This window comes from Brassica oleracea, chromosome C4 (genome assembly GCF_000695525.1).
Source record: "Brassica oleracea var. oleracea cultivar TO1000 chromosome C4, BOL, whole genome shotgun sequence".
NCBI lineage: Eukaryota > Viridiplantae > Streptophyta > Magnoliopsida > Brassicales > Brassicaceae > Brassica > Brassica oleracea.
Genome location: NC_027751.1, coordinates 45,826,233 through 45,839,488, shown reverse-complemented (window position 1 = coordinate 45,839,488; position 13,256 = coordinate 45,826,233). Strand labels below are relative to the sequence as shown.

The 13,256-nt window shown below is 33.9% G+C and overlaps 2 protein-coding genes and 2 pseudogenes across 4 annotated transcripts; 3 read left to right on the top strand and 1 right to left on the bottom strand.

Annotated features, from left to right (window-relative positions):
• Positions 1-867: 867 nt before the first annotated feature.
• LOC106341398 lies at positions 868-1,157 on the top strand (annotated as a pseudogene).
• A 311-nt stretch (positions 1,158-1,468) lies between these two features.
• LOC106339034 lies at positions 1,469-2,401 on the bottom strand (annotated as a pseudogene).
• Positions 2,402-4,086: 1,685 nt separating this feature from the next.
• Positions 4,087-5,117, top strand: LOC106341144. The gene has a single exon (XM_013779963.1). The coding sequence runs from the start codon at positions 4,136-4,138 to the stop codon at positions 5,102-5,104; it is 969 nt and encodes a 322-aa protein (XP_013635417.1). The 5' UTR covers positions 4,087-4,135; the 3' UTR covers positions 5,105-5,117.
• A 3,384-nt stretch (positions 5,118-8,501) lies between these two features.
• LOC106336557 (protein NETWORKED 4B) lies at positions 8,502-10,955 on the top strand. 3 transcript variants are annotated; one of them, XM_013775409.1, is made up of 5 exons: positions 8,502-8,633; positions 8,740-8,810; positions 9,142-9,188; positions 9,278-9,389; positions 9,473-10,955. In XM_013775409.1, the coding sequence occupies exons 3-5, from the start codon at positions 9,174-9,176 to the stop codon at positions 10,756-10,758; spliced, it is 1,413 nt and encodes a 470-aa protein (XP_013630863.1). In that variant the 5' UTR covers positions 8,502-8,633; positions 8,740-8,810; positions 9,142-9,173; the 3' UTR covers positions 10,759-10,955. The 3 variants fall into 3 exon arrangements, with proteins under 3 accessions (XP_013630863.1, XP_013630862.1, XP_013630864.1); XM_013775408.1 differs by having other exon boundaries at positions 8,712-8,810; XM_013775410.1 differs by lacking the exon at positions 8,740-8,810.
• The last annotated feature ends 2,301 nt before the right edge of the window (positions 10,956-13,256 follow it).

Sequence of the window (13,256 nt, the reverse complement as noted above, 5' to 3'; positions counted from 1 at the left end):
AATGTTTTTTTTCTATTTCGGTTTGTATGAATTTTAAACTTTCTGAATGTTTTTTTTCTATTTCGGTTTGTATGAATTTAAATTCTATAATATTATTAGTTTTAAATTTCAGATTTTTTAATTTATTAATTAATTTTTAATATAAAAAAATATATAAAAATGCAAAATTAATTCGTTTTTAAAATTGATATATTCCGACGAATTATGGGCGTCGGAATATACCGACGGACACGGTTCCTCGGACAATACCGACGGAGAGCATTCGTCGGAATATACCGACAAACCATTTTCCGTCGGTATATTCCGACGAACCATTGTCCGTCGGTATATTCCGACGCCCAGAATTCGTCGGAATATACCGAGGAATCCACTCCGTCGGAATTATTCGAGGAACGTTCTCCGTCGGTATATAGTTTTTCCGATGAACTCTGGTCTCATGTGTCCGCATCGTAATATCGTCGGAAGTTCGTCAGAATGACGTTTCTCGGTATTCGTCAGAAAGTCGTCGGAAGTTCTGACGAAATTCCGACGAATTTTTTTTTCCGACAAAACCATACCGACGGATAGGTTCGTCAGAAATTCGTCGGAATCGGTCTTTTCCGACGAAGTTCTGACGATTTTGGCCATCAGAATCCCCCTGTTTTCTTGTAGTGTAACATTAATCTAGAAAAAGAAATTTAACGAAAATCCTAAATAAAGAAAACCAAACGATAAACATGATAATTTGAATTATCATGTTGGCGCCTGAATATAGGATGCTGCTGCATCAAATTCTCTTTCAATCTACTAGAAAGAAACAAAGGAAGATTTGGTTTCTTCACCATCAAGAAACAAGCCCTAAATTGATAACACTTCCTTCACGAAACCATGGACAAAGTTGTGAGGATGTCTTAGGAGAAAGGAGTGGTTATATTCAGCAAGAGCTCGTTTTGCATGTCCTATGCATCCAAGTCCTCTTCCAAACCGTCCATGAGATCGATAAGGACCCTGATTGTCGTGAGATTGAGAAAGCCCTAATGAGGCTCGGCTGTTCCACGCCAGTCCCAGCTATCTTTGTGGGCGGGAAGCTCATGGGTTCGACCACTGAAGCCATGTCGATGCACCTAAGCGGCTCGCTGGTTCCGCTAGTCAAGCCATTCCAGGCCAATCTATGTTAAGAAAAGGTGTTCCAACTTTCTAAACTACAAATTTGTATTTCAATAAGAAAACACTCAGAGTCGTATAGCCTATGCAACCTTTGTAATGTAGCTTTATAAATATTGTTGTTTCTGTTATTTTATAAAAGTGATCCTGTAATAACTAATTAATTTCTACAAGTTATTTATTTCTCTTTGCAATGTAGCTTTATTAATATTGTTGTTTTGTAATTTAATTGACTAATTTCTACAATAAGTAAAATTTCTTGTGAATTACAGAACATTGAATTATACAACATTCTTTTTTTAATAATTAAGGGTATAAATAACATTCATAGTTAAATTCTTAAGACCCCCACCGGGACAAGAAGAGAATACAAAGTACATATATTTCTACGACAGAGCAATTACAGACAACAAATTGTAGTCTGATTCAGTACAAGAACAGAGTAAAAATAGTGTCTCACTTGAACTCCAAGACTTGTGGGTTTGATGAAGAAGAAGAAGACAGTGAAGTGACATAAACAGGATAAACCTCAGCTAGATCGGATTTCACCATCTTCAGCTCCCTAAGAAGAAGCTTTGCCTTTGCAGCCATTGCCATTGCAAACTGTTGTGGTAAATTGTTGAGTATAATAAAATCTGAAACCAATAGAAATGATACAGAGCAGGCACCTTACGTCGAGAGAAGCCTTGAGTTGAATCTCCAAATCGGCTTACGTGTTTCTTGAATGATGCCAGCAGTACGATTCTCCACAGCTGTAATGCCCTCCTAAGGAAGGAAATGCACAGACACATAAACAATCTCTCGTTTAGACTAAAACACACACATGAATGTATGACACTAACCTCAACAGCAGTGCCGATGTAAGTTTAGGGAAGAAGTGATGGCATCTAAGCTTCTCTGTAACGAAGGGTTCTCTGGAAACATGGAAATGAATCTCAAACTCTAAAATGCAAACTGCATAGACTTCAAACCTTAGTTGCTGAAGAAGGCACGTTGTGGTCCTCCAATCTCGTGGTGGGACTTTGAGGGTCGTGATCTAAAAGAGCCTTTGCTTTACTAGCTAGACTTCCCCAAAAGCTTCTCTTTGGCTCGTTCAAACTCTTCATCGACGTGTACTCATGAGCCCTCTTCACTTCCTATTCAAAAGCAGGACATTTTCAAAAAAGACAGGAGGAGAAGAGTCTCTATGCGCAGAAGATGCTCTAATTGCCTTCTCTGCGAGCGAGGATGAAGACGAAGGAGATGAATAAGATGACATCATTTTCTTGTCTCTCTCTCTCCATATCCACCTTCGAATTTGAAATCTGATTTCTTCAATTCATATCATCACAAAGTCTCGTGTTTTGGGGATTCGGAACACGATCTTAATGATTTTGCTAATTTTCGTTTTCAGTTTTGCTAAATTTAATTCCGGTTATTGGATCTTGGTTTTCTACAATTGTATTCAACCGATTTCCTCTTTAACAAGACTTTTGTTATATCATCCATCCAATCACCTTCTCGCACTCATCATCTCATCAACAAATAAAATGTCTACAGATGTCCGGCATCTGGCTTGATTGATATGATTTTGTCCATTTGGTTTTGTTCACTCGTATAGTCTCGCATACCAAATAGGCAAAATATTTTTTAGGCAAATAAATCTGTTGAATTTGTAACAAACCCCACCAACCTGATTTTATTTTTCCTTTTTTAACCATAAGAATCTTCTGACCTATTGATTGTTTTGACTGTTGACAGTGTGGGTCATATTGACCAAGACATTTTTTTGTGCACACAACATCTCTATTAGCATTAATAGATACATAACATTAAAACATCAGACAACCATTTACAAATTTCTTTTTTTTTCTTTCTTTCTTTTTCTTTTTGCTTAAAAAACCATTTACAAACTTGTTGACGTTCTTTGTCTAAATGCTCCAAAATCAAAAACCAAAGAAACGTGAATAAGAGTGAAAGCTAAGAAATGCACTTTTAGTTACCTGATGAAGGCAAGGTCAGTGTTCCACTGATATTGTTGCACATATAATCTTATAACCCAATAGATCAAAATCTCCTTAGATGCACAAACTAAAGCTTTGTTCTGAAAACTACACTAACTGAAATAGATCTGTACAAATTGAACGAAATGTTCATCTATTCACTCAGTTTAGTGATTTCTTTTCCATCCCAAGTGTAATTTGATTATATAATTTATACACTTTGCAATTTTTTTACAAGTCCATATATATAAACTATATTTCTGCCATGAACACTTTAATGAGTTGAATCAAACTCAAAGGAAATTTTTGGAGATTATATACAATTTAATAAATGTATAAATATATATATATATATATATATATATATATATATTACAAAATTGAGATCCTATATTTATGTAAATAATTTCTTAAGACTTGGGGAGACATTGTCTATGCCCATGACAGTCTTTTGATCAAACTATATCGCCAACACAAAATCCCTGATGATGGATGCTGCTAATTAATACATATGGCTGGCCATTAAAAAATAGTTTACATGCGACTGACTATATATCTTCGAATTTGTCACCTTGGTGAACACTAAAAAGAGCAACAAAAAGAACTTCTTCTCATCTGTTTCAAAGAAGCTTGGGAAGCTGAATCTGTTTAGACATGGGTCAAAAAGTTAGTACTCAGTGTCCTTTTTATGTAACTTCCTGATGTTTATTATAACTTTATTATTGTTTAATAATGACTTTTGGAAATTCGAACTACGAAAAAGAAAACTAAAAAAAAATTAGTTTTAGTTTTCATTTTTCATGCATGCAACAATGGATTTCTAATTTTAGGTCATTGGTTTAGTTTTCTTTTTCTAATAATAAGCCAACAATAGATTTGTTGGGCAGAGCCAGCCTTGATCTACCGTTAAGAGATTTACAACCCTTGAAGTTATCTTCCAAGCAAGCCATCCTTGGATTTGAGTAGGGAGACCAAAATCTAATTTAGATGAAATCCAAAACAAAGCTCCAATGTCGGAGCTTCTTCCTCCTCCTCCTCCTCCCCCACCGAAGAGGGCTTCTTCTTCTTCAGGATTCGCTGACCCCGCATTAGCCTTCCCCGAGTTTGCAGCAAAGCAATGCGTGCTCGAGAAAGTTCAAGAGGAAGAAGGAGAGGGGGAAGATAGCAGCTACGGGAAAGGTTCTTTCGACCTAAGCTCTAGATTCTCAAGCCCTTCCGTCTCTCGAAACGATTATGATTACGTTGATACCCCTACAAAGGCTCCATCCTTCAAGCGGCCTCCTTCAGGTTTGAGGGCTTCGTCGTCGTCTGGTTTCAAACATGAACAAGAGACAGACCGCAGTTTAAACTCAGGTTCCTTTGTGGAACGTATCGGTGAAGAGGATGAGAAGAGAGATTGGTCTGGATGTTTCAGAAAATGTTGTGCATGCACGTGCATGTTCCTTTCAATCGTCCTTATAATCGTCTTGTTGACAGGATTGTCTGTGAACTCTTCACTCCATTCTAGACTTCCTCAGGTTTATGTCACAAACCTCAAGTTCTCGAGGTTGGGTTTAGCCAATACGACGACGGATCTTCTGTTGAATGCGAACGTGAAGACGGTTCTTGAGCTGTCTAACAAGAACGACCAACCAACGCTATATTACAGCCCCATGAAGGCTTCTGTCTCTTCTGAGAACATAAACTTGGGACAGAAGAAGCTTCTTGGATTCACGCAAAGCCCTGGAAACGTTACCTACTTGAATATTGCCACAAGGATCAGAAAATCAAAGGTGTATGATGTTGATTCTACGTTGCTGAGGAACAAAGAGAAGAATCATGAAGCTGTGGTTAAAGTGTTGGTGAGTGGGAAACTGGGGTTTGATTGGTTGGGATTTAGGGTTCGTTTACCTGTTGTTATTGCGTGCGAAGATGTGAAGCAGAGTGATGTGATAAATGGACTCAAGCCTATGTGTGATGTTCGAATCTTTTCCCAATGAAACCGACTAATACACAAAGACCATTTCATCTTTGTTTTATTTTCTCAAATTTGTGTTTTTTTCTTCTTTTTTCTTGTTGTAGATGGAATAATATAGAAAAAAGAGAAGTGATTAACTTTTGTTTCTATAAAATTTAACATCAAGAATCCACAAGTTATTAATTTTAAATTTTGCAACATCTTAGTAGTTTATGATTTTTTTTTTCTCTAGATTATGGGTGTTTGTTTTACTATCGATTAGCTTGCAAATTTTTTTTTTTGTTAATTAATGTGTTTGGGTTGAAGTCCAACTGCTCAAGTGGAGTGGAGGGTTGGCTTCTTTTTGTTTTAGATTATCTTGTGTTAGAGCATGATTAATGGAAAGTTCTTAGGACGGGGTTCTTAACGGCATATAAGAAATCGTCAACTTTTAACTAAAAAATGTAAGAACCAGCTCTTAATAGACAGTTTCTTATATTCCGGTAAGAGTTTCACCCTAAGAACTTTCCATTAATCATGTTCTTAGACCATCCACGATGGTTTTACAAATTCTACACCCTCTTTACCTTTTTTTTAACACTCATTTCAATTTTAACATCTACAATAATTTTGTTTAATAAAATTAAACATTTTACCCGGGGCCATCATTTTAATATATATTCTTATTTCTTATAATATAATAATCTTGAATATAACTAAATAAAATAAATAAAATGAGATACTTTTTAATAATTTTTTTATATACTTACCTAATTTTAAAAAGATACTGAAATTAATATATTAAAACAAATAAACTTATGAAACTTGAAATACACAATATAAACACATAATACTAAAATTTGGTTTTGAAACTGATAAATGTTAGATTTTAGATAGTCAAATAGAAAATTAAAAAAAAAGATGTTAAAAAGATTAAATAAGTATTTTTAGAGAAAATAATAAACTATGGAAAATGTAAAAGAGTCCAAATCAAATGAACCAAGATTCTATTTATAAATTATGAATTTTGGTATAATTTATTTTTTGAAAAAAAAATAATTACGTATAAGATAATTGTTTTGAAATAATTGGGATGAAAACAAAATCTTAACAATTCTACCAAACAATGAGATACTGACATTTGTACCAATCATCTTTTTTATTTCTTTTTAAAAAAGTTAACAGCCCAACTTTTCTCATTTTTTCATCGGGTGAAAAAGCAACATATTTATCAGATTGGTTTATCCTGCAACACCACCTCTCCTGCGTAGACCCCATTTTTTTCTTCTTTCAGTTGAATTTATTCAATAGAATGTAGGCCACGTTTAAGAAAGTTCAACACTCTCATTAAACTGGTTCAACAGTTGAATTTTTTTTCAACTGGTGGATTGTAGATAGTCTTATAGCAAATTTAGACCCATATAGATATACATATAAAATTTTGGTTCAACTCTTGATTTTGGATCGATTTAGTTCTTTAAGTTTAATACCTTTTAAGAGCTGGAATTTTTCAATTCTCATTCGGTTTTGATTTCCATTACATTTCATACTCCAAACTGTTAAATTTGTATCCAAAATCGCACATTTGTACCTAAAATCATTGAAAATAACCTAAATTAAAAAGGGAAAAGAAGCTCATCTAGTTGATAAACCTAGTTGATAAACGACTACAATAAAAGCATACTAGATTTTTCACCCGCACATCCGTACGAATAAATTTTCATTTTATAAATATATAACGGATACCATCGCAAAACTTTAAAAAATATTTACATTTTAGTGTTATATATTGTGTAAACCTATAATGTTATTGGTTATGTTTCTTATTCGATATTATTAATGTATAATGATTTGTTTTATATATTTTACTTTATTATTAATTGTTATTATATATTAATATATTTTCGAGTTTGGTAAAATAAATTCATAGTATGAAATAAAAAAATTGAGAATCTCCTTCATTTTTTCTAATTTTTACAGACTGAATACAATACATTTTAAAATTTTATTTAGTTATACTATAAAACTGATATTTTTTTAGCAGAATTTGTATTTCTATGTTATTTATTTTAGTATATTGTGGGATTTTATAAGTAAATACATTATAATAATATTATATTATTAACTATGAAATCAATCGCTGCATTAATTTAAAAATATTTTAAAATTTTATTAAGATTTTATTAGTTTTTTAATATATTTTGTTATAAGTAAGAATAAAATTTAAATTTACAGTTAAATTTATTTATTAATATCTATATAATTTATAAGATTTTTTAGAAATGTTATATATTAAATAGATTAACTTAAATAGTCAAATAGATGTAATTGATGAAATAGACCTAGTATGAATTTTTATGGTATTTCTTTTAATAAAGAAGAAATAGAATATAATTATAAAATTTGAAAAATAGCATACACTTTTATTTTATTTTTCTTATAATAAAAAAATATTTAAATTAATGTATAATAGTATATATTATTAATTATGAAATTAATCAATGGTATTAATTTAAATAAAATATTTTAAAATTTTAAAAATATTTTGTTAGATTTTTTCTCAACATTTTGTTATAATTAAAAATAAAATTTGAAGTTAAAATTGATTTATTATTAATGTCTTTATATATTGAATAGATTAATATAAATAATTAAATAAATGTAATTAATGAAATGGACCTAAATAAGGATAATATGACTTTTTTTACGGTAGATAAAAATGATACTTCTATTTTCAATAGAGAAGATTGAATATAATTGGTTAAGACAACAGGTTACCAGATTTTCATGTATTATTATCCAATAAGGTAAAAGGTTATATCCGTACTGATCAGAACCGATTTTTTGGTCGGTTTCGGTTTGAAATTTTGAATGTGAGTAAAGGTCCAGGACCAGTTACATTGTAACAACAACTAATGTTACCAGGGGCAGAGGGCAAGTCAGGGTGTGACATATGCCCCACACTGATTTATGTTTTTCCCATTATAATTAGTGCTAAATTTAGCCCTTTATTTAAAGACACCTAAACTAAACATTAGTTACAAGGAAATGGTTATATGCCCCAATGCAAAAACATGTATGTTACCTAATTAAGTTTTCTAACGAATTTCGAACATATTTTATTTTCGTCCGTTTAAACATCAAGTTATTTTTAACGCGAATAAAATTCAAAATTGACAAGTATAAGCTTTACCCCAAACCAGTCATTACCACTGTTTAGTTATTTAGTTTGTAAGTTAATGATTGTGTTTCTAAGTTTGTTGAAGGTCTGGTTTGATGCCAGAAAAATGGGTATTCTATCTCTAGACTCTAGAGAGATGGATTAAAAACTCTAATCACGATGAAGCCACATGCAAAATCTTTGGGTTGCAGATCCGCCATTAATGCTCTCCCATATCATAACACAATGACTCACAATAATTGAATATTTTTTTCTCTGGAAAAACAAAGACTTCAGGAACATTAAAATAAGCAGGTGAGTCGTGATGAGTAGTTGTGGAGTAACGAGTAAAGACGTGTAAAGAAAGCGTATTCACATTTCCAGTGCCGTGTTTCCAATTTTCAAGATTCATGTGAGAAACTAAACTCTTGATTATTTTCCAAAATATTTTTTCTTTAGACAACGTGAAACAAAAATGATTTTTTATTAGATTAATCACCTAGTAATCTTCAAAGCAGAGAAGATATAATAAAGGCTGGAGAAGACCATTTTTTTAGTAAGCTCTTTGTTCTTTCTGCATCTGGGTAAAGTAAGCCTTGTTCTCTCCTACTCTTTTTGTCTCTTCTTCTTTCTGTAATAATATATGATTATATTATCTAGTTTCATCGATTTCTCTGCTATACATAAAAATAGTATAAGCTGAAATTTTATCTTTGGATTATCTTGATATTTGTGGTAAAAGCCAAATGGGTTGTTAAAGCTTCACGTGTCTCCTTTTCCACATGCGGAATCCTCTCTTCTTCCTCTTATCTCATCTTGTTTGTTTCGTTACTTGTGCCCAATCAGTTAGTTCCATGAGTTTTTAGTGTATGAACCAATCCATCCTCCTTGACCATCTTTTGAACATTCTTGTCTTGTAGGGGTTTCTGAGTTTCTCTGCACCATCAAAGTCATGGCCTCGTCCGCGGTAAGAAAAACCGTCATGAATATTAGATCCTTGTGTTTGGTCTCTTGGTCCTAACACTTAAGATTTTACGCACTTTGTCACATTTTCAGGCTCTTAGCAAGAAGCAGTTTAAGAGATCAATGACCAAGAAATCACACTCATGGTGGTGGGACAGTCACAACTGTCCCAAGAACTCAAAATGGCTTGCAGAGAATCTAGAGAGTACGTATTGACATCCTTCTACACTTACATGTATACTATTACAAAATAATTAAAATCTGAATTTTCTTGTTTTGTCTTGTCAGAGATGGATGACCGTGTGAACCACATGTTAAAGCTTATTGAAGAAGACGCAGACTCTTTTGCCAAGAAAGCTCAGATGTATTACCAGAAGCGTCCCGAGTTAATCCACCTTGTTGAAGAATTTTACCGCATGTACCGTGCACTGGCTGAGCGTTATGATCAAGCTAGTGGTGAACTTCAGAAAAACGTATCCTCAGGGATCCAATCACAAGCCTCTCTTGAGCAATCATCTCCTAAAGAGGAAGACTCATCATCTTTGACTGAGGATTCTGGTTCTGATTCTGACTCTAAGTCGGTTCCTGATGATGAAGATGGTGATGAGGCATTGATCCGTAGGATGGCTGATCTAGAGCTTGAGCTTCAAGAAACGAAACAGAAGCTCCTTCTCCAGCAAGAAAATGTCAACAACAACACTGATTTTCTTCACAAGATTACTGTATATGAAGGAGAGCTTAGAGAAGCTAATGAAAAGATTCGCATGCATGAAGAAGAGATCTCTAATCTGAAGATTGAGCTTCAGAGCTGCATGTCCTCTCGAACTGAAGATGCAGCAGGAGCTACAAAAGTGCAGGACCTGGAGGAAGAGCTGAGTATCGCAAAAGAGAAGCTTCAGCACTTTGAGAAAGAGATTTCTTGTTTGAGAAGCGAGCTTGAGATCAGTAAAGCTGAAGAGGAGAAGCTTCAGAGCTTACAGCATGAGCTCAAGTTGGCTCAGAATGATGCTGATGCTGAGAAGAAAGAAGTGTTGAGGTTGCAAGAGAGGATGATAATGGTGGAATCCAGTTTACAGCACAAAGATAACGAGATAAGGGAACTGAAAGCTGCAGTCTCTGACGCTGAAGAGAAGGTTATTACAGAGAAAGAAGATATGAAGGGAGAAATGTCAAAGCTACTTGAAGAACGAAGACAACTTGAAGAGAAACTAAGACTGGTCACAGAAGAGAAAGCTGAAATGGAGGAGAAGCTTAGAGGAGAGTCCCAGAAGATAAGTGTAATGAGCGATGAGAGTGATGTGCTAAGAGAAGAGAGTGGGAAGAAAGAAGAGAAGATAAAGGAAATGGAAAAGCATATGAAGGAGCTTCACATGGAGCAAGTCAGGCTGAGAAGACGATCAAGTGAGCTTTCAGAAGAAGTGGAGAAGACAAGAGTGGCTGCATCAGAGGTGGCTGAGCAGAAAAGAGAAGCGATAAGGCAATTGTGTGTGTCTCTTGACTATTACAAAGATGGGTACGAGAGGCTTTGGAAGGCTGTTGCAGGACATAAGAGAAGAGTGGTCTTAGCTAATTAAGAGTAGTGCAAGGACAATATGAATATGTGTTTTTTTTTGTCTTTGATCCGATGAATGTCTTGCGTTCTTACTTCTTGTGGACTTCAGTGTTGTTTTAAGGGTTACTTGTGGAAATAAGGCTGAAAAGGTGAAAATGAATAATGTGTGTTGATATTAGTATATATCAATGGTAATATTATCTCACATTTTAAATGTCATGAGTCTGATCACTAAAATTTTCTCTAGCTACAAACCATACATGTTTTATTGTGATTGTACAGTTTTTCATTTTCTTTTAATAATCTAGCCATCTCCATCAATCATCTTATTTTTTGACCGAGTCTAACATGAATGGATTGATCAACTAATTGAGTTTCTAACAATGCTGACTTCAAATTTAGAAAAACAATAGTCTTGTTCGTTTCATCAACGCTGCGTTAGCGGTAGCGTCAGAAAATTAAACCTTTATTAATGGCAACACACAGCACCACTGAAACGGTTAACTGATTTTTCAGTCGCTGCGGCAACTAACACTGAATAAAAAGGACGCGGAATAAAGCAGCGACATCGACATTTAATATTTTCTTGTGTTTCCGGCGATCTATTAACGACTACTTTGGCTTTTGACACTGATATTTTTCACACTGCCGCTGGATGCGGCGATTATGAAAGGAACATGGCTAATGATATTTTTTTCAAAGCATAAATACGTTTCATTTAGCTTAGTTAAAACATCTCTAGTGTAGAGATTTCTCAAAACATTATAAACTGTATTATATTTAGTAAGGTATTATTTTGGATATCTCAAAATCGTAAAATGATGTGAAGCTCTCTTATTTTTGAGATATCCAGAGTAAAATATGAATAATTTGTATACTTTTTTTTATGGTCAACTGAATAATTTGTATACCTACACTTCAAAAAAATTAAGTTAAGAAACCTTCATTAGGGTTGCTTTTTCACATGCTAGCAGACAAATTCGGTTAGTCTGGTTTATTCAAGTTGTATAGTTAGTTGTTTATTTGGTTGACTCATAAACAGATAGATATTTTGATTTTAGTTATTTTCTGAAAAATCGTTACCGAATTGAACTAAAATTTTAGAATTTTGGTTAAATTTCAGTTAGTTCCACTCGAATATTTGAATAAATTGATTCGATTTGAAATATTAGAAAATCAAACTAACCAACTACATAACGCCTAGAAAAAATCAGAATCCCTAACCGATGAACTGAAAACCAAAATTTCTAGTTTAGTTCAGATTTTACAGACCTACTACGAGCTAGTTTCTATAATAATGGTCACACAGTGACACTACGAGACAAATATGAATTCTGATGCTGAGAATATTGTTCATCTTGATGTCCGAGATACAGTTTTCATTGATACAATAAACAAGCTGTGTTTCCGTGGATATATATTTGATTAACAATTTAACATAGAAAATAATATGATTTCTTTAGCAAGTGTTATTTCATATATGATAAATGTATGTTATACTATGAATTCATGATGAACTTGTTTCTTTTGGTCAAAACATGATGAATTTTTCTCATTAATAAATATTATAACAAAGGTTTATTAATGTAAACGACAATATTGTTATAAATCAAGTAATCAACGTCCATAACCGGCCCGTTCCATAAACCGGTCCATACCAAGAGAGATAACCGAAACTCTAGAGAAAGGAGAGATAGCAGTCTCATGTCCTAGAGGAGAGAGAGAGGCGGCCACAAGCTTAGAGAAAATGAAACCCTTTTCTTTTTCCTAGTAGATGTAATCTTTCCATTTATGTATTTAGTAGTTATCCTAAATCTAGTAAGATTAGGATTTGTACTATTTCTATTTATCTCTTCTTGTAATCCTTATATAACGAACCTCATATTATGAAATAATAACACAGAAATATTCAGTCTTTAACCTTCCAATTACAACACGTTATCAGCACGATTGTTCTCTGCAATCTAAGCTAAAAACCTAAAACCTTAAAATCCCTAACTCAGCCGGCGACCACCCTAAACCCTAAGGCGTTTCCTGTCCGTCTCAGACCTCGACGATCAGCTCAACTCCTTGGCGTTCCCTGCTCGTGTCCTGACGTCCTCAGCCAGCTCGTGTTCGTGATCAACCAGCTCGCACCAGACGACAATCAGCTTCAGCTCGCAGACGAGTGCAGCCGGCGAACGTTCCCGGACGATCAGCGATCAGACAGCATCCGTCTTGCATCCGAGGTCCATCCGTTCTCCCTAGGTGGTCCGGCTCAACCCTACAAAGACTAAGGTATACCGTTAATCTGAGAACGTTATGATCAAACCCTAAAACCCTAATCCATTATTATGGAATTCTATGATCTTGATCAAACCCTAAAATCGGTATAACCTAAAAACAACAATCTCATAACTAGCAATTGAATCGATTCCAACTAGAACATGTTTGATTGAAATATTTGTTTCTAATCTGAAGTTATGAAACCCTAATATTGGAATTGAAACCCTAAACCCTAGAAACTTGAATTCGATTTTA